The sequence below is a fragment of the Ranitomeya variabilis genome, chromosome 1 (assembly GCF_051348905.1).
Source record: "Ranitomeya variabilis isolate aRanVar5 chromosome 1, aRanVar5.hap1, whole genome shotgun sequence".
Lineage (NCBI taxonomy): Eukaryota > Metazoa > Chordata > Amphibia > Anura > Dendrobatidae > Ranitomeya > Ranitomeya variabilis.
In genome coordinates this window covers 817246378-817266753 of record NC_135232.1, presented here as the reverse complement: position 1 = coordinate 817266753, position 20376 = coordinate 817246378, and the positions used below count along the sequence as shown (strand labels likewise).

At 41.1% G+C, this 20376-nt stretch overlaps 1 protein-coding gene across 2 annotated transcripts; it reads right to left on the bottom strand.

Annotated features, from left to right (window-relative positions):
* Positions 1-808: 808 nt before the first annotated feature.
* Positions 809-10197, bottom strand: LOC143769985 (izumo sperm-egg fusion protein 1-like). 2 transcript variants are annotated; one of them, XM_077259161.1, is made up of 12 exons: positions 9874-10197; positions 9698-9772; positions 9464-9547; positions 8322-8342; positions 8093-8107; positions 7917-8000; positions 7017-7064; positions 3925-3999; positions 2307-2407; positions 1950-2121; positions 1176-1353; positions 809-1070 (listed from the first exon to the last, which is right to left on the bottom strand). In XM_077259161.1, the coding sequence occupies exons 1-12, from the start codon at positions 10112-10114 to the stop codon at positions 962-964; spliced, it is 1203 nt and encodes a 400-aa protein (XP_077115276.1). In that variant the 5' UTR covers positions 10115-10197; the 3' UTR covers positions 809-961. The 2 variants fall into 2 exon arrangements, with proteins under 2 accessions (XP_077115276.1, XP_077115368.1); XM_077259253.1 differs by lacking the exon at positions 9464-9547.
* Between the last annotated feature and the right edge of the window lie 10179 nt (positions 10198-20376).

Below are 20376 nucleotides of genomic sequence, written 5' to 3'. Positions count from 1 at the left end.
GAAGTTATCTGAAAAAAATGGTAATTGGTAACTTAAAATTCTAGATCCCTTTAATCCTAACTACATGCTTGTGTTTCCCACTGATTAGCCTTAGCACTGTAAAGGCCCTTGTACATGATAATAGTAATAAAACAAGTAATTGGATGTTTGTGCATGTATAGAAATCCGTGCTATCTGCCGCACATCGCCCCGTGTAACCAGCTGATCTGTTACCGATAACATGTGCTGTGTATGGAGACAGAAGAGCTGTGTATAGAAATCCTTGCTATCTGCCGCACATCGTCCCGTGTAACCAGCTGATCTATTACCGATAACATGTGCTGTGTATGGAGACAGAACAGCTGTGTATAGAAATCCTTGCTATCTGCCGCACATCGTCCCGTGTAACCAGCTGATCTGTTACCGATAACATGTGCTGTGTATGGAGACAGAAGAGCTGTGTATAGAAATCCTTGCTATCTGCCGCACATCGTCCCGTGTAACCAGCTGATCTATTACCGATAACATGTGCTGTGTATGGAGACAGAACAGTTGTGTATAGAAATCCTTGCTATCTGCCGCACATCGCCCCGTGTAACCAGCTGATCTATTACCGATAACATGTGCTGTGTATGGAGACAGAACAGCTGTGTATAGAAATCCTTGCTATCTGCCGCACATCGTCCCGTGTAACCAGCTGATCTGTTACCGATAACATGTGCTGTGTATGGAGACAGAACAGTTGTATTAGTGATCGTACTGTGCCCATCATTGCTTTTCTGCCCGTGTAAATCATCCAGAATCTAATGGAACAGAAATGCCGCAGTCATTAGATGTTGAATTATTTATTTACAGGGGAATAGGGAAAAGAAAGATTGTTTTCTTCTTTTGGGATAGGATTGGGAAAAACTTGGGGGAGATTTTTTGGGTGTAATTACAGAAAGAATAGTCTTTGGGAATATTGGTCTTTTTTGTGTTCTGATCACACAGTTTGATTGAATCGCTTTAGACTTTCTGCTTCCTGTCCGGGGTCTTCTTCCAGAGCCGTTTGCTGTTTCCTTTTTCTAAACAGCTTTTTGCAGGTGTAAAAGCTGAAAAAAAAGTACACACTTTGTTATATCACCTATTCACATGTAGCTCTAAGATCTCTCTCACAAATACAGAATTATTATTTGTTGAGTATAAAGGATACATACCATATCACTGCAAACAATATGATGATGATGAAGCTGACCGCCAAGAATATTATCAGGGGTTTTTTGTCAGCTGTCATGTCCTTCAGAAAAGTCGGCTCAGGCTTAGTGAGGTCCAGCATATGAGGTAGTGTAGGACGAGGCTTGAATTTTCGGGTCGTCCTTCCAGGTCCTGTGATAACTAAAATAACAAAAATCTTTATTAGTTTATTCCATCTAAAGACTAGGACATTAACCCTTTCCCGACATAGGATGCAATTGTACCTCCTACTTTGGGTCTCCTTGTATGTAACAAGTTCAGGAGCTGAAGGCACTAGACCATAAACGCAGGCATCCATGCCAGAAGTAGGAAGGCGGTCCCTTTCTGGAATAGCATAATGATTCCTTCTTCTGGCATGGATGCTGGCGTTTATGGTCTAGTGCCTTCAGCTCCATATCGGAGATCCTGCCATCTACTGCTATTGGGTGGGATTGTTCCTATTTTCACTATATGGATCTCTGTTGTACTTTTGGAGCATAGTTGGCAGAGTGTTAGTGGTACAGGCATGTCCTCAGGCTTCTTATGTCTCATTAGGTCTATTTTACTGCATTGCCAGCGGTACTGGTATTGGTAGCTTATGATAGACAATCGGTCCCCTGATTGAGCAGATTTACTCTTTGCTGCCTCTTTGGGGGTTTTGATTTTATATTTGTTGTGTCTATATTTTAATAATTACCGTTAAATGTTATGTTTTAAAGTTCCCTATTTTGCTACCTTCTTCAGTGATGCGTCCTTACCTTTCACATGATACATGATTTTACTGACTGGCACATCAGTTACCAGAGTGGTGGCGCACTGGTACATGCCGGCGTCAATCATCTGTACGCCCTTCATCTCTACATAGGGCTCCTCGATGACTTTTGATTCAAGTTCGATCAACTGTGGAAATGGGAGACGGACGGGCATAAGCTGGAAAGATAAATGTCAGAGTCTTAGAAGTCACAATGATTTACCATTAAGATTATTTCTAGATTGTTATTATCAATGTGGCAATTAATGCCAAAATGTTATGGTCCTATGTATAATGATAAAATCATTATAATTTTATCTATGATTTTTAACCATATCATTTAGATAATCTGCCTTATACTTACATTAGTGAACTTGGTTTTATGTGACTCCTCCAGCCTGGCATGCCATTTAAATTTACAGTCCAGGATTAGATCTTCATCCTCTGGAACTTCTATATTTCTCTCTAAATAAAAAAGTAACAAAAAATGTTACATAAGAAATTGTCTAGCTATTCTTTCCCTGTACTTAAAGCATTTAAAAGAAAGGATCAACATACTTTCATGGAACTTTTCAGAATAAACTGAAAGAGTAACATTAAATTTGGATATTATATGACTTGCACCCTGCATTTGTCACAAACTGTCTACTTTACAGGCTCTATATTTAAGGGCATGTGCCCACAATCCGGAGTTGCTGCGGGTTTGACGCTGCGTAGACACAGCGGTCAGCTGTCACAGCATAGTGGGTGGGATTTCTTGAAATCCCATGTCCACTATGCGTCCACAGATGCCAGCGGCTCACCCGTGGAGTCTGACATGCGGCGCATCTGTTCAGACAGCAGCATCTCTATTTATCTTTAGAAATTTCACCAATAGAATGTGCTGAATCTGCATGATTCAGGGAGCACATGCAAATTCACCTGGGTTCAATAGCAGGCAGCGTTTTGAACGCAGCAAACGTGTGCTGCTAATTCTGGATCATGTGCACTCAGGCTTAGTCTGCTATCCACTCTGAGCTGGTGGTAGGAGACTAGATGTGCATGCAGCCTTAGTCTGCTATCCACTCTGTGCTTGTGGGAGGAGACTAGGTGTGCACCTGACCTTAGTCTGCTATCCACTGTGGGCTGGTAGGAGGAGACTAGGTGTGCACCCGGCCTTTGTCTGCTATCCACTCTGAGCGGGTGGGAGGAGACTAGGTGTGCACCTGACCTTAGTCTGCTATCCACTGTGGGCTGGTAGGAGACTAGGTGTGCACCCGGCCTTTGTCTGCTATCCACTCTGAGCTGGTGGGAGGAGACTAGGTGTGCACCCGGCCTTAGTCTGCTATCCACTCTGAGCTGGTGAGAGACAACTAGGTGCGGTTAGCTCTCCTATATACAGCATAGCACACAGAGACAGAGAGATGTATTGCTGCTCTCCACTTTTTATTGAGCACAGTAGGAAGGAGGAAGATCATGTATGAACTTAGCATGCAATACTAAACTGTATGGATGTGAATCAGGCTCTAATGTGAGGTAAAAGACTTGATAGAAAGCTCAGCACAATGGTTCTGTGTCTACCTCTACCTGTCTTCTCTCCCTGCTCCTCACTCTTCCTATAAGTAGGAAAGAAGCAGTTTTCTCTGATAAGGTATATTACAGCATTTCTGAGAATTGCCTATACCATTGATTTATGGAAACTGTGTTGAAAGTATAGCTCCATGTTTGAAGGTATTGTCTCATGACACAGCTCCTTCCAAATTTCATGTTGAGGAATATAGCAAACACCGTCCTACCCATATCCCACCCTAGTTCTGTCCATTTTAGAGGAGCTGGTTGAATCTGGCAGGACATTGCCAAAACTTGCAACATTTTTGCACAACCTCGCATGGTGCATTTTGCGACTTTTTTTCAGTTTTTTACACTAGATTTCTGACTGAAACACTTTGATAATTTGGAGCCTACACCTAAAAGTAACTGGCCACATTAAAGGATCTACTCACCTCCACAGTTTATAGTGTCAGAAAGATGTTTTTCATGGTTTCTGCACGGAGAGCAAAAAAATCCAGTTTTCAAATCTGATAATAAAAAAAGAAATCAATTAAATATGAACTTTGCATTAAACATGTTCTATTAGATTAAAATAAGTATAATAATGTCCTGATGTGTAAACCCCCCACCTCAGTCACCAGCACATGGGCGACATGCTGACCCTTATATTCTGCTTATAGAACCTGTAGAAATGTAATTATTCTGAATCATATCCAGACATTTCAAGATTGTCTGCTATGATCTCTGGCCTATTGGAAGTCTCCTGAGACTGTAATATATAGTGAGTGCTGTGGGTCTTTTGGTTTGCTACACTGTGGGCACAATTATTACAAGGTCATAAGAACCACGCCAGTGCCTACCTAACTTGGTTTTGAATCCTCGGACATACATTTAGCTGAAATGTGTAAACACCTGCCACCATACACCGCAATATACACCGCAGGCTAATCACAAGCCAATAGCTAACGTCATTGTGACCGTCACGGCCAGTGCAAAGTAGTGATGTCATATGCCGACACGCAGGAATCGGTTGCCGGGCCCCGATTTGGCCCATGGAAGAGGACTTTTGCTTTTTAATGTGTGTGATAAGTGTAGAACACATAAAATACTGGAAGAGGCCCAGGATGTGGAACATTATACCACAAAAGAGCCCAGGATTAAGGACATTGTTTTTGGGTGGGGCCCAGGATGAGGTTCAGTGTTATATAGCGGGGCCAGTTGTCATGGCTCAGTTTGGGGATTCTTTTACTATTTGCTCTCCTTAGCTTTCCCTCTCTGCCTTATATGAACTTTTTTCATTTTCTCACCCTGGGTTTTCATATCTGCACACTTTCCTCTCCTCTTGTTGGTAGTATGTTGCGGCCTCCCCTCTGGTTCTTCAGGAGGTATGAGAAACCCCTTGATGGCCTTTTAGGGAGCCAGGTCTGAGGTGATGTTTCTGAGTGGTGCAGCTAAGGTCTTTCTAGTCTATACAAAGACCAGTTTGGTGTGGGTGCAACCTCTCCCTGCAGTAGGTCTTCCCTTTTTTACCAGTGAAAGTGTGTGTTATGTTCATAATAACACCAGTGTGGAGGACATTATTATAGAAAGTGCCCTGGATGGGGAACATTATTACTGAAAGGGGCAAAGAATGGGGAACATTATATCAGAAAGGGGCCTAGGATGAGGGACATTATTCCAAGTAGGGGCCCAGGATGGGGGCATGTACCATGAATGGTCCTATCATAGGGAGGCATTATTAGATACAGGAGCTAGAATGAGGAACAAGCAGTTGGGGTCCCAGGTACAAATTTTGCCCTAAGGCCCATCAAACTCTAGTTACGTCACTAAATCTGAAGCAGATCTGGTGATGTGTAATGACGGAGGATGTGGGCTAATGATATAAATCCCCTCTATTAAGGTGTGCATAATTATTAGGCAGCTTGTTTTTCTCAGGCAAAATGGTACAAAAAAGTTAATTAAAAGTCTTACAGAGGGATGCAGCACTCTTAAAATTGCTAAAATATTGATGAGTGATCATAGAACCATCAAAAGTTTTGTCGCAAATAGTCAATAGTGTTGCTGAAAATGTGTTGAGAGAAAAAAAGACACAGACTAAGGGCTCATATTCACTTGCACGAGACTTGGATGAGTCTCGCACGGCAATACCCGGCTCTGCTGCCCGCATTCAGATTGGAGCGTGCGGCCGCATAGGAATACATGCAGCCGCATGCTCTGCTCCTCTGTGCCAGGTGCAGTGCCGGGTATTGCCGTGCGAGACTCATCCGAGTCCCGCGCAAGTGAGTATGAGCCCTTATTGCCAAAGGTTTGAGAAGAATAAAACACGAAGCAACCAGGAACCAATTATCCTCCATGGCTGTCATATTCCAGAACTGCACCTCACGGGAGGGCAAAGCTCAAGGTGTTCAGTGCTCAGTGACATGGCCAAGGTAAGTGAGGCTAAAACCTGATCACTACTGCACAAGACACAAGTGGAAACGTCAAGACCAGGATAAGAAATATCTGAAGACAGATTTTCCAAAGGTTTTATGGACTGATGATATGGGTGTGACTCTTGAAGGAGCAGATGGATAGGCATGTGTCTTGATTAGCAACCGACACAGACATTTACTTTAAGGCCGGGATCACACATACGCGAGATACAGCCGAGTCTCGCAGGTGAAAACCCAGCTCTGGCGCTGGCACTCCGGAGCGGAGCGTGCAGCCGCACAGCAACACATGGAGCTGCACGCTCCGCTCCAGAGTGCCTGCGCCAGAGGAGGGATTTCACCTACGAGACTCGGCCGTATCTCGCGTATGTGTGATCCCGGCCTAACTCAGATGCCAGAAAATTTGAGGTGAGGAACTGCTATGGGTTGGTATTACTAAAGATGAGACAGTTGGACTTTTTCAGAATGAAGAGGGGCTCAAAATCAACTCCCAAACCTACTTCCAGTTTTTATAAGACACTTTCTTCAAGCAGTAGTACAGGCAAAACTCTGCATCTTTCAAGAAAACCATGATTTTTATTCAGGACAAGGCTTCATCGCATGCATCAAAGTCCTCCACTTCATGGCTGCCAGGAAAGTCCTTAAAGATTGAAGAAATATGACATGGCCCCCTTCCTCACCTGACCTAAACCCTACTGAGAACTTGTGAGCCCTTCCTAAATGGGAGATTTGCTGTAAAGGAAACCAGTACAGCCTCTCTGACCAGTATCTGCGAGGCTGTGGTTGGTGCTGCCGAAAAGGTTGATCATCAACAGATGAAGAAACCGACAGACCCCATAGAAGGACGGCTTCTGGCAGTTATTATAAGGAATAGGGGCTATATTGCTCACTGATATTTCATAGTTGCCTAATAATTCTGCACACATAGATATTCATCTAAGAAAGACAAATCTTCACTTTTCTTATATATTCAGGCTTCAGGTTTAATAACCTTTTGTTTTGACCGACAGCGCTGTAGTTGTTGCATTAGAAAATTAATCAGAAATACAAATTGCCTAATACTTGTGCACACAGGGTATAAAGATGTATATATAGGACATAGGATGATACTTTACCGGTACATTTCTTTTCAAAGCACAAACAGGTGCATCTGTCGAAGTACTCTGTGAAGAGAGGAGACATCATACAATAAATCCCATCATCCCGTCAGAGGAAAGTTGTCATTTCTTCTTCTCACAAGTACATTATTATAATATCTAAGCTCTCGCGAAAGATTGCGCTTACACCAATGACCTGAACTGTAATGGGCGTCATATATTGGAGTATTCTCTCCATCCTGCTACTGGATCCATCAGCTCTCCAGATAATATTTATTACTGACTCTAATTAGTACAGGCATTATATCTGGGGTGTCACACACTATAAATATATGCGAGCCGCAGAGACCCCAGAAAGTGACAACCACAATGTGTGTCCAACATACAAGTATACTATATATATGTGAGTACCAGTCAGTGGTCACAGCTTTCTCTCCGCAGAGCACAGTGAAAATATTTCACAAGTATAATTTACATAAATAACAATGGCTCCGACTCATCAAGGAGGGCGCTTATAGGGGTCGGACGCGCCTCATTCATTAAGAGCTGCATGTCTACTAATGAATCAGGAGCGTCTGACGAGTGGGGTGTGCCTCTGGTCACCTCGCCACAAACCTTACTCTAGTCATGGACTGGAGTAACATGTCTGACGTAATGAACACCACAGTTAGTCATCGATTAGGTGATCTGTGGCATCAAACCCCCGTCCTGCCCCAGCTTCAACATTCTGGAGGATCTGGGAGGAACTGAGATGAAAATGCCAAAAGTCATAACATTTTTATGCAACGTTCAATTGCTTAAAATTTTTGCAACTTTTCAAAAGCAATTTCCGCCAGAATTCTGGTAAGATTTCTTTGATGAATTGGGGCCTATGTATTTTCTCTGGCTCAAAAAAAAAAATCGATTTTTTTAAATTACCTTGATTTTCTGAATTTCCTCCGGCACAGATGATCTTCTCCTTGAGGCAGGTATCACAGCGGGTATAGGTTTGTACCAGTAAACCTGGAGAAATGCACAGACAGTATTAAAACCTAATGATATAGTCAATAATAAGATCAATCAAGAGGCTGAAATCAAGTATAAAATGTACTTACCACAGCTGTTCTCACCTGAGAAATGAGAAAGGACAAATTACTGAAAGTTTAGGTTGTCAGACTCATACAGTAACAGTAATGTCCTGGACTGGACGACATTACAGACGAGTGAGGGGAAGGAAAGAGGAGGAATGATTTCACAGGTGTCTATGAGGAAACCTAGAGTTCGTGTCTACTAGTATCTCTACATGAGGCTGTGAAAGGATTGCAGTATTGTAGAAGAACTTACCTCGTTTATTTGGGCACCTCCCTAAAAAAGAGAATGAAAGAGAATTATTAATTAAAAAATAAAAGAGCCGTGAAATACAGTATAATTGGGATAAATAAAACATATTCCCTTCTTGGACTGCAGTAAAATCAGGATACTAAGTCACTGTGTGTACCCTATTACCTCCAATACATCAGTAATGGGAGATATATGTGCATGGGGTATAGGGAAATGCTTCTATTCCTGGCACAAGATCAAAACCGCATACCCAAATTCGGATCTCAATAATACAAATACAATAAAATAATCCAATAAAAATGCCTTTATTTGATTGGCCTTTATCCAAAACGCGCGTCGGAGTGCGCTGTACTTGAATCGGCGGGCCCTTAAAGGTACATACGCCATTGAACTTTTGCCTTTGGTGTGTGTTCCAGTTTTTATATATATACATATGTCTCTCACCCGGCCTTTATTCACTTAATCAGTCACTTGCACCCTTTATATATTCATTTTTCTGTTACACTTTGCACTATGTTGCACACATTGGATATATAATGATATATTGTTGTTTTTCTACACGCTTCTCTCTTTATTATGCTATATATACGAGAAGCAATTTTTGAGTGTTTTTTTGGACATAAAATAAATATTTAAGCATGCACACCACAGCATGTTTTTTTCTATTTTTGGTGTTTATATATGGTCTTAGATGAGAGATTATATATATATATATATATATATATATATATATATATATATATATGTACCTTTTATGGCCCGCCATTTGTTCTTATAACTGTTTACAATAACAGATATATTTCTTATCATTATCAGTCTTGCTGTAGTTTTGTAACTTTATTCTTACCAAGTACGGGCACATTGTGTTAGTGCTACCGTTTGCCAATCAAATAAAGGCATTTTTATTGGATTATTTTACTGTATTTCTATTATTGAGCTCCTAATTTGGGTATGTGGTTTTGATCTAGTGTCCCGAATGGTTTGCCATTCTTTTTTTTCTAGCAACCACATTTCCTTTATTTTATTGATATATGTTTCTGGTGGTATTATAATTGAATTGTAATTATCCAGCTGGGAAATTGGTTTGCTACGTCTTTTCTATTCCAGGCACAGCCTGGCTCCACAAGAAGAAATATCTCACTTACTGATGGAAGATTCCGCCACAATATTCCGGACTTTCTCTAAGAGCCGATGGAAATGAAGTCCTACAGTCTGAAGGAGTTGGGCCCCTACAATGTACAAAGAGAAGGAATAATGACAGATATTACAGGCGACTCATTAGTGTTTACCCTCCACCTCAGCCCCCCAAAAACATTATTGTCAATTTTGCATTAGTAGCAGAAACTGAGTTTTTATGTACATGGAAATGTTGAATTTACCTGTAAAGTCCGATTCTTCAATCAGATCAACACATCTTTTATATTCAGACGCGATATCTGATATTGCGATGCTATCTGTAATGAAATAAATACAATCATTATCGGTGTCATATCCATCCATCCATCTTACATTAAGAGATTTAGGAAAATATAGTGAACAGTAATGAGAGAATTACCCAGCATCAGAACGTCGTCCTCCAGATATTGCACCACTGCTCGTTCAGCAGATTTGGCATACCGCTTGATGGTCACAAATTCATCGATGTTTTCATTGACTTGGCTATTTATATAGATCTGAAACTTTTCCAAAGCCTTTTCCCCTCTGCGGTCACATTCAATGCAGCCGAGAGACGGTCCGATGAAGAAAGATGTCATCAGCAGGAAAAGCCACATTTTGGTCTGGATAAAACCAGACATTTTGAGAAAAAAACAATCCAATCGCTTCTAGAACAACTAGTCGCTAAGGTCGCAGAGAAAACAGAACTGAGTCTCAGAAAGAAAACCACAGCACTGATACAGTTTAGAACCTCACACACTGTCTTAAAGGAATGTGTCTTTATGACATCACTAAGTGACCGTGATGTCATAAGTAATATGCAAATGATGCTCAGTGACACATGAGCTGTTGGGAAGAGCAACTAGAACTGCAATGGGCCGATCAGGTCCCTGGTAATGGACCATTAGTCTTATAGTCTATAATTCACTGTCATTGAAGCTGTAGGAGTTTTATTTCCCGGCCTCAGCTTGTAGATTTTTGCAGATATGCGGAAACATCACACACACACCTTGCAGATATATATATATATATATATATATGTATATATATATATAAATATATTCTTGCAGATATACACAAATATACTTACTTTACAGCCTGCATGGACACAATCACTTTATATATGCTGCACACATACAGTATACACATACAACATATATACACTTACGCTATATATACAGGCTAAGCACTCATCATCTACATTACATGTCTGCTAGACACATAGATATGAACTATATATACTGTATGCTACTCACATATTTACACATAACCTGTATATACAGGCCACAAACATATACACTTACATTATAAATATACTAGCATGATGTATATGCTCATGAACTTTATATATTCTACATTAACCTATATACATTCAGTATAATTGTGTACATAAACAGACATATATACATGAGTCACATATACACACTTACCATATATATGCTACATACACATGTGCCATTTATACATGTGAGGATATGGCCGCTTACTAAAGACTATATACACCACCACACTTGCCCCTGATGAAGCCACTCTAGTGGCGACACATGTTGGACTTCACATGCCCCACCCCTATTCTGGTCCTGGTCTATAGGTACTGTTTCTATATTTCCAGGTAGCATTCTTCTGCAGCTGCCGCAGAGATTACCAACCTACACTCCAGGCTCTCTCTTTTTTGAATCTCACTCCGTTATTATTATTATTATTATTATTTTTGATTGTTACCCAATACATGTTGCTTGGGTGTCTCTGTTAATAGATGTTTAGTCTGTGGGTTGTGTTATATTAGGATGGACCCAGGTCCATCTTGGTTATTATATCTTTGTTAACCCTTTTGCATTCATGTATCTTTTTACCATTAGCTGTTCAGCTAAATCGTGCTATTTTTGAGTTACATTCTTGTTAACATTTGCAAATATTTACTCAGTCTTTCAGCACCCCATTATACTCTAGAGCCTATACACTTATATATTTGCTGATTTCTTTACATGCCCCTATGTTATATATAGGGTGTCAAAATATGATCATGCAACAGGTGTCAGGGCTTTAATGATAGAACTATCAGTCTACTATCGAGGGGGTTTTCAATTATTCTTTGTATGTTTACAATTTTCTTGTGGTGCATCCAAGTGTGATGGGCATACCTCATTTATGGGTTATATTTCACATGTCTGTTTTTAAATGGTTTTAGTGTTTTGGTGTGGTGTTTAAATCAATAAATACTATTTTATAGGTGGTCCCTGACTTACTAGCATGTTTCTTTTCTTCTTTATTTTATTAATGTACACTCTTCACCTCATCTTGACTGAAAAAAAACCCAGAAATGTAAAATTTTTTGCATATTTATTAAAAAAGAAAAATCTAAATATCACAGACACTCATATTTAAGTCACATGCTGTCCATTTCCTTGTGATCCTCCTGGTGATGGTTCTACTCCTTCATTGGAGGCCAGCTGTGTTTAATTAAACTGATAGGACTTGATTTGGAAATGCACACACCTGTCTATATAAGACCTCACAGCTCACAGTGCATGTCAGACCAAATGAGAATCATTAGGTCAAAGGAACTGGCCTATGATCTCAGAGACAGAATTGTGCAAGGCACAGATCTGGCCAAGGTTACAAAAGAATTTCTGCAGTACTCAAGGTTCCAAAGAGCTGAGTGGCATCCGTTATCCTTAAATGGAAGAAGTTTAGGACTCCCAGACTATGAGAAATAAGATTCTCTGGTTTGATAAGACGAATATAGACCTTTTTGGTGATAATTCTAAGCAGTATGTGTGGAGAAAACCAGGCACTGCTCATCACCTGCCCAATACAATCCCAACAGTGAAACATGGTGGTGGCAGCATCATACTATGGGTGCGTTTTTCAGCTGCAGGGACAGGATGACTGGTTGCCATTGAAGGAAATATGAATGTGGCCAAGTACAGAGATATCCTGGATGAAAACCTCTTCCAAAGTGCTCTGGACCTCAGACTTGGCCAAAAGTTCACTTTCCAACAAGACAATGACCCTAAGCGCACAGCTAAAATAACAAAGGGGTGGCTTCAGAACCACTCTGTGACCATTCTTGACTGTCCCAGCCAGAGCCCTGACCTAAACCCAATTGAGCATCTCTGGAGACACCTGAAAATGGCTGTCCACCAACGATCACCATCCAACCTGAAGGACCTGGAGAGGATCTGCAAGGAAGAATGGCAGAGGATTCCCAAATCCAGGTGTGAAAACCATGTTGCATCATTCCCAAGAAGACTCATGGCTGTACTAGCTCAAAAGGGTGCTTCTACTGAATACTTATGACCATGTGATATTTCAGTTTTTCTTTTTTAATAAATTTGCAAAAATTTCTACATTTCAGTTTTTTTCAGTCAAGATGGGATGCAGAATGTACATTAATGAGAAAAAAATGAACTTATTTGAATTTACCAAATAGCTGCAATGAAACAAAGAGTGAAAAATTTAAAGGACTATGAATACTTTCCCTACCCACTGTATATAACACCTTGTCATTAGCTTGTCGTTTGGCATAATTGGCCAAATTATGCGCTAAGTAACTCCATTTTTCTTATTATCTAGAGCAGTTTTGCTATTCATATTTCATATAATTTATGTATACCTGCTTTATCACTACAGAGTGCAACTTTTTTGTTATACAGAATTCTGTTGTCTGGGGTACATTACTGTGATGCAAGATCTGTACAATGCCAGCACAATAATACCGAACTATGTGCCCTGGGGTGAGGGTGGCACACAGCAGGCTCCGTTCAATGCCAACACAATAATACCGTACTATGTACCCTGGTGTGAGGGTGGCACACAGCAGGCTCCGTACAATGCCAACACAATAATACCAGACTATGTGCCCTGGTGTGAGGGTGGAACACTGCAGGCTCCATACAATGCGACCACTATAATACAGGACTATGTGTCCTGGTGTGAGGATGGCACACAGCAGGCTGCATACAATGCCACCACTATAGTACCGGACTATGTGCCTTGGCGTGAGGGTGGCACATAGGCTCAGTAATAAAGGTATAGTCCAATGCCGAAGATTTCACTTCTTACATTACCTGAGTGATATCTATAGCTCAGAAATAGGACATTATAGTCCTCTATACAGTATTATGGACATCACATAGTGCTCCATACAGAATACTGAGCCCCATATATTGCTCCATACAGTATTATGGACACCTCCTATTATTATTATTATTTATTTATATAGCATCATTAATTCCATGGTGCTGTACATGAGAAGGGGTTACATCAAAATACAAATATCACTTACAGTAAACAAGCTAACAATGACTGACTGGTACAGAGGGAAGAGGACCCTGGCCTTGTGGGCTTACATTCTACAGTATTATGGAGAAGGAGACAGTAGGTCGAGCTTGCAGTAGCTCCGATGGTGTTGAGGTGGCCGTGTGGTCATTACAGGCTGTAATCTTCTTTGAAGAGGTGGGTTTTCAGGTTTCTTTTGAAGGATCCAAATGTGGTGGATAACCGGACGTGTTGGGGCACAGAATTCCAGAGGACGGGGGATATTAGGGAGAAGTCTTGGAGGCGATTGGGTGAGGAGCAGATAAGCATGGCGGAGAGAAGGAGGTCTTGGGAGGACCGGAGATTACGTGAGGGAAGATATTGAGAGATTAGTGTGGAAATATACGGAGGAGAAAGGTTATGGATGGCTTTGTAAGTCAGTGTTAGTAGTTTAAACTGGATACGCTGGGAAATTGCGAGCCAGTGAAGGGATTTGCAAAGAGGGGAAGCAGAAGTGTAGCGAGGAGAGAGATTAATTAGTCGGGCAGCAGAGTTAAGGATGGACTGGAGGGGTGTGAGAGTGTTAGAAGGTAGGCCACAGAGGAGGATGTCGTAGTAGTCGAAGCGGGAGATGATTAGGGCATGCACAAGCATTTTGGTAGCGTGTGGGTTGAGGAAAGGACAGATTCTGGAAATATTTTTGATCTGGAGGTGACAGAAGATGGCGAGAGCTTGGATGTGCGGTTTGAAGGACAGGGCAGTCAAGGGTTACTCTGAGGCAGTGGATTTTGGGGACAGGGGAAAGTGTGATTTAATTTATTTTGATAGATAGATCAGGTAGGGAAGGTGTGCGAGATGGGGGAAAGATAATTAGTCCAGATTTGTCCACATTGAGCTTGAGGAAGCGAGAGGAGAAGAAGGAGGATATGGCTGAAAGACACTCTGGGATTCTGGAGAGCAGAGAGGTGACGTCTGGGTCAGAGAGGTAGCCATAGGACTCCATACAGTATTTGATGGGCCCCATATAATGTTCCATACAAAATAGTGAGCCCCATATATTGTTCCATACAGTATAAAATAGGCCCCATGTACAGTTGAAACAGAAAGTTTACATACACTTTATAAAAAGACACAAATGCATGTATTTCTCAATATCTGACATGAAATCAGAATAAACTTTTGCCATTTCAGGTGAATTAGGATTACCATAATTATTAATATTTGCCAAATGCCGGAATAATGAGAGAGAGAATGTTTTAAGGCATTTTTATTACTGCAAAGTCAAACGTTTATATACATCTCATTAGTATTTGGTACCTTTGCCCTTAACCTAAATGACTTGGGTCAAATGTTTGGGATATCCTTTCCACAAGCTTGGCTGGAATTTGGGCCCATTCATCCTGACAAAACTGGTGTAACTGATCCAGGTTTGTAGGTCGCCTTGCTCGCACCTGCCTTTTTCTGCTTTGCCCATAAATTTTCAATAGGATTGAGATCAGGGCTTTGTGATGGCCACAACAAAACATTGACTTTGTTATCCTTAAGCCAGTTTGTTACCAATTTGTCAGTATGCTTTGGGGCACTGTCCATTTGGAAGACCCATTTCCACCCAAGCTTTAACTCCCTGACTGATGTCTTGAGGTGTTGCTTCAGTATTTGCACATTATCTTTTCTCATGATGCCATCTAATTTGTGAAGTGCACCAGTCCCTCCTGCAGCAAAACAATCCCGCAACAGGATGCTGCCACCCTTGTGTTTCACAGTTGAGATGGTGTTCGTAGGCTTCCAAGCTTCTCCCTTTTCCGCCAAACGTAACGATGTCATTATGCCCAAAAAGATCAATTTTAGTTTCATCAGACCACAGGACATGTCTCCAAAAATTAAGGTATTTGTTCCTGTGTGCATTTGCAAACATTAGTCTTGTTTTTTTATGTTTCTTTTGGAGTAATGGCTTCTTCCTGGCAGAGTGGCCTTTCAGCCCATGTTGATACTTGTTTCACCGTGGATATGGACACAAACTTACCAGCTTCCACCATCATCTTCACAAGATCTTTTGCTTTTGTCCTTGGGTTGATATGCACATGTCTGACCAAAGCGCGTTTATCTCTGGGACACAGAACCAGTCTTCTACCTGAGCGGTATGATGGCTGGACAATCCCATCTTGTTGCATATTTAATAATATTAAATAATACTTGCATATTTAGGTGCACCTCACAAAATTAGAATATCATCAAAAAGTTAATTTATTTCAGTTCTTCAATACAAAAAGTGAAACTCCTATATTACAAAGATCACTCTGTAATGACTCAAGTGTTTATTTCTGCTAATGTTGATGATTATGGCTTACAGCCAATAAAAACCCGAAAGTCATTATCTCAGTAAATTAGAATACTTTATAACACCAGCTTGAAAAATTATTTTAAAGTCCAAAATGTTGGCCTACTGAAATGTATGTTCAGTAAATGCACTCAATACTTGGTCGGGGCTCCTTTTGCATAAATTTCTGCATCAATGCAGCGTGGCATGGAGGCTATTAGCCTGTGGCACTGCTGAGGTGTTATGGAAGCCTAGGTTGCTTTGATAGGAGCCTTCAGCTCGTCTGCATTGTTAGGTCTGGTGTCTCTCATCTTCCTTTTAACAATACCCCATAGATTCTTTATGGGGTTAAGGTCAGGCGAGTTTGCTGGCCAATCAAGCACAGTGATACTATTGTTTTTAAACAAGGTATTGGTACTTTTGGCAGTGTGGACAGGTGCCAAGTCCTGCTGGAGATTTAAATTTCCATCTCCAAAAAACTTATCGGCAGCGGGAAGCATTAAGTGCTCTATAATTTCCTGGTAGACAGCTGCACTGACTTTGGTCTTGATAAAATACAGTGGACCTACACCAGCAGATGACATGGCTCCCCAAACCATCACTGATAATGGTCTTCTTGAGGTCTAGTGTCAAAAATGAGGGGACCTCACACTGTTTTTTCAATTATTTATTTAAATATTTAAAACTACGGCATGGGGACCCCTCTGTTCTTGATAATCAGCCTTGCTGAAGCTGACCGCTCTGGGTTGCAGCCCCCAGCTGTGAGTTTTTGCCTGGCTGGTTATCAAAAATACAGGGGAACCCAAGCAGGTTTTTTGTTTTAATTTTTTATTTACAGCATAGGAGCGGCTGATGAATACTCCCATCCACTGCTCCTGCTCTCACTGTTATTAGCGGTAGCAGGTGTCGGATGATGAGAGCAGTAGTCCCATCAGCTGATACTAGTGACTGGAGGTAAACTTTGTACCTCCAATCGCAGCTGCGCGCTCACGCTGTCTTCACTTCCTAGTGAAGTCCATGTTCAGTGTCCGTGACCGAACAGTATACCCCGAACTTTATGTATGTCAATCGAACAAGTCCCATTCTAGCAAAAACGGTAATACCAATATAATCACATTTTCCACACAATACAGTACAAGGTACCATGAGGTTGTAAGGATCATCAAGAAATATATTCCGATGCTGAATCAGGACAAAAAAATTACAGGAAATGTAAAAAATATGGAGATAAGATTTGTTGTTAGGAAAGCTCCAACATTGCGTTCCATACTATCACCCAACTTGTATAGCAATACCCAACCGCATATATCAGACACCTGGCTCACATTGATAGGGTTTTTAAAGGTGGCAACACCATGTTGCAAACATGTACACAAATCAAAGACATTTTCCTCATCGGTAACAGGCAAAACGTACAAAATAAATAGCTTTTTGAATTGTAACAGCAAAGACATCATCTATCTTATTGACTGTATGGTTGCAATATTCAATACTTGGGCTTTACTATAGGTGTTTTAAAAACATATCCGCAGACATCTTTCAGACGCGGTAAGCGCCACCACTCTAAAAATGTCAGCAGCATCAAGGCATTTTTCTCAAGCACATGGAGGGAACTGTTCATCTTTCAGATTCAAGGCCATAGAACAGGTGCACAATTCTGTTAAAGGAGATGCCCTTAGAAGAAAGACTCCGAATAGAGAAACCATTTGGGATTTTTTTGGATTTTTGTTTTAAATACGAGACATCCATCAGGGTTGAATATACGACATGATCTTATTTTACAATATGCCTAGTCCGGTCATTTGTAATGGAATTATTTCTCTGTACTATTTTCAACATTGAGTCATTTATCTGTTTGGGCAACATGTTTGTCAGTTCATTAATGTTTGTTAAGAAGATTTTATTTTTCACACATCATTGTTTTTGATGAAACTGTCTATAGCTGTCCCCGTGGTTAAAGGGTTAATACTTTCACAGGTGTGTTCATTTTTTTTTAATCAAGTACATTTTTATTACTTTTATAAGGGTATGTGCCCATGTTGCATTTTTTATGTGTCGGAAGGTGAGAATAACCATATTTTTTATTTTTTTTAATTATTTTTAACATTCTATCTTTTACTATTGATGCTGCATAGGCAGCATCAATAGGAAAAAGTTGGTCACACTTGTCAAGCACTATGCTTGTTGCTTGACAAGTGTGACCAACCTGTCAATCACTTTTCCAAGCAATGCTTCAAATCACTTGGAAAAGCGCATCATTCTGCAAGCTAAAAACGCTAGCAAAACGCTTGTGTTTTGCAGGAAAATGCATGCGAATTCTGCATGCGTTTTACCCACGACAGGGAGTTGTGGAAATGCTGTGGATATTTCCACAGCATTTCTGCAACGTGGGCACATAGCCTAACAGTTACACATACACAAAAAACATTCTCAACCCAATGGACCCCATAATTTATCAAAATATTTACTTCTATCCCTTTTGAGGCATACGCCTTTTTCCAATGATATGAGGGATTCAACTTGCTTAATAAACTCTGTCTGTGGGGGGAGTTGCAGAAATCCAGTTTTTAAAAATCAGTTTTCTAGCCATGTTGTAATAATTATAGGGGATAACTCAGGAGACTCTTTGCGTGGAACAAGACAACTACAGGACACAGTTTTATAAGTGGTAAAGTCTATATTATCACACGGTGATTCAAACAGGTGCAGAGAGAAACTCAAGTCCACAACACTTGGTGGAAATATCAAATGCAGCTCAGCAGTCTATAGGAAACTTCAGAGGAAAATGCAATCACGCAGAAAGTCTATGAAGCACAATTATTCTTGAGGATACTTGACACGAATAAGACCTTGCTTAGTCCAAAACACAGATAGATATGCCTATAAGGCAGTTCAAATAATGTCTTAGCTCAACCAGGGAGGTCTGGGTAATAGTCTCAGGTTCTTGCAGAGCAGAAACAGCTTACATGTCCAGCAAATGCAGATGGAAGCAAACACGAGCAGCAGATGAAGGAGGATTACTGGAACTGGTGTATGCAGCAGGAACTCAGAGCAGAGTAGCAGGATAACCCCACAGGTTCACAGGAGCAGGTATATAGCCAGGGAGTCACCAGAGGTCAGGAGCTGGATGCAAGGCAGAATACTCTAGCACAGACTGAAGGCTGGGGTGGAGTTTTATAGCAGGAAGACACAGTGCACATGAGACCAAAGACGCCATCTTGGAAAAGGGCAGTAATGCACAAAAAGGTAATAAAAAATGTTCAGAGTCCTGACACATGTATAGTAATCGAGCTATGGCAAGTTTCCCAGTCTCATCAGTACACAGTTCATCTACATATCCCAGTATGTAGGTAAGAGGATTACTAGTTACTACACACCCATAGGCTGACTGTATATGACCCAAAACTGCTCCCCAATGAGTGCAGACGCCAGCATAACCATAACATGTGCAATATTCCTGCTTCCTGTTGGGATTACCTCGGGCATCCAGAATCATTTCTAAGACCTATTTTAAACATCATTTCAGGTGATCTGTATACTCTGTGAAAGGAAAGGCTGGAGCTAGCTGCCCCCTCCCCCCACGGCATAAGCAAAGGCCTGTGTCAGGACTCTGAACATTTTTTATTATCTTTTTGTGCATTACTGCCCTTTTCCAAGATGGCGTCTTTGGTCTCATGTGCACTGTGTCTTCCTGCTATAAAACTCCACCCCAGCCTTCAGTCTGTGCTAGAGTATTCTGCCTTGCATCCAGCTCCTGACCTCTGGTGACTCCCTGGCTGTATACCTGCTCCTGTGAACCTGTGGGGTTATCCTGCTACTCTGCTCTGAGTTCCCGCTGCATACACCAGTTCCAGTAATCCTCCTTCATCTGCTGCTCGTGTTTACTTCCATCTGCATTTGCTGGACATGTAAGCTGTTGCTGCTGTCATGGTTCCCTAATGGCAAGAGAACATAAATACAGACTAGCTCTTGGAAGATGGAATCTCGAGCTGACCGTGAGCTAAACCTACCGCACAACTAGCAGTGGCCGGGTAGCGTGCCTACGTTTTTATCCCTAGACGCCCAGCGCCAGTCGGAGGACTAACTACCCCTAGCAGAGGAAAATACAGACCTGGCTTACCTCTAGAGAAATTTTCCCCAAAAGGCAGACAGAAACCCCCCACATATATTGTCGGTGAATGCAGAGGAAATTGACAAACGTAGTATAATGATAGGTTCAGCAAAGGGAGGTCCGCTTACTAGATAGAGGAAAACAGAAAAGGGAACTTCACGGTCAACTGAAAACCCTTACAAAAAACCATCCTGAAATTACTTTAAGACTCTAAT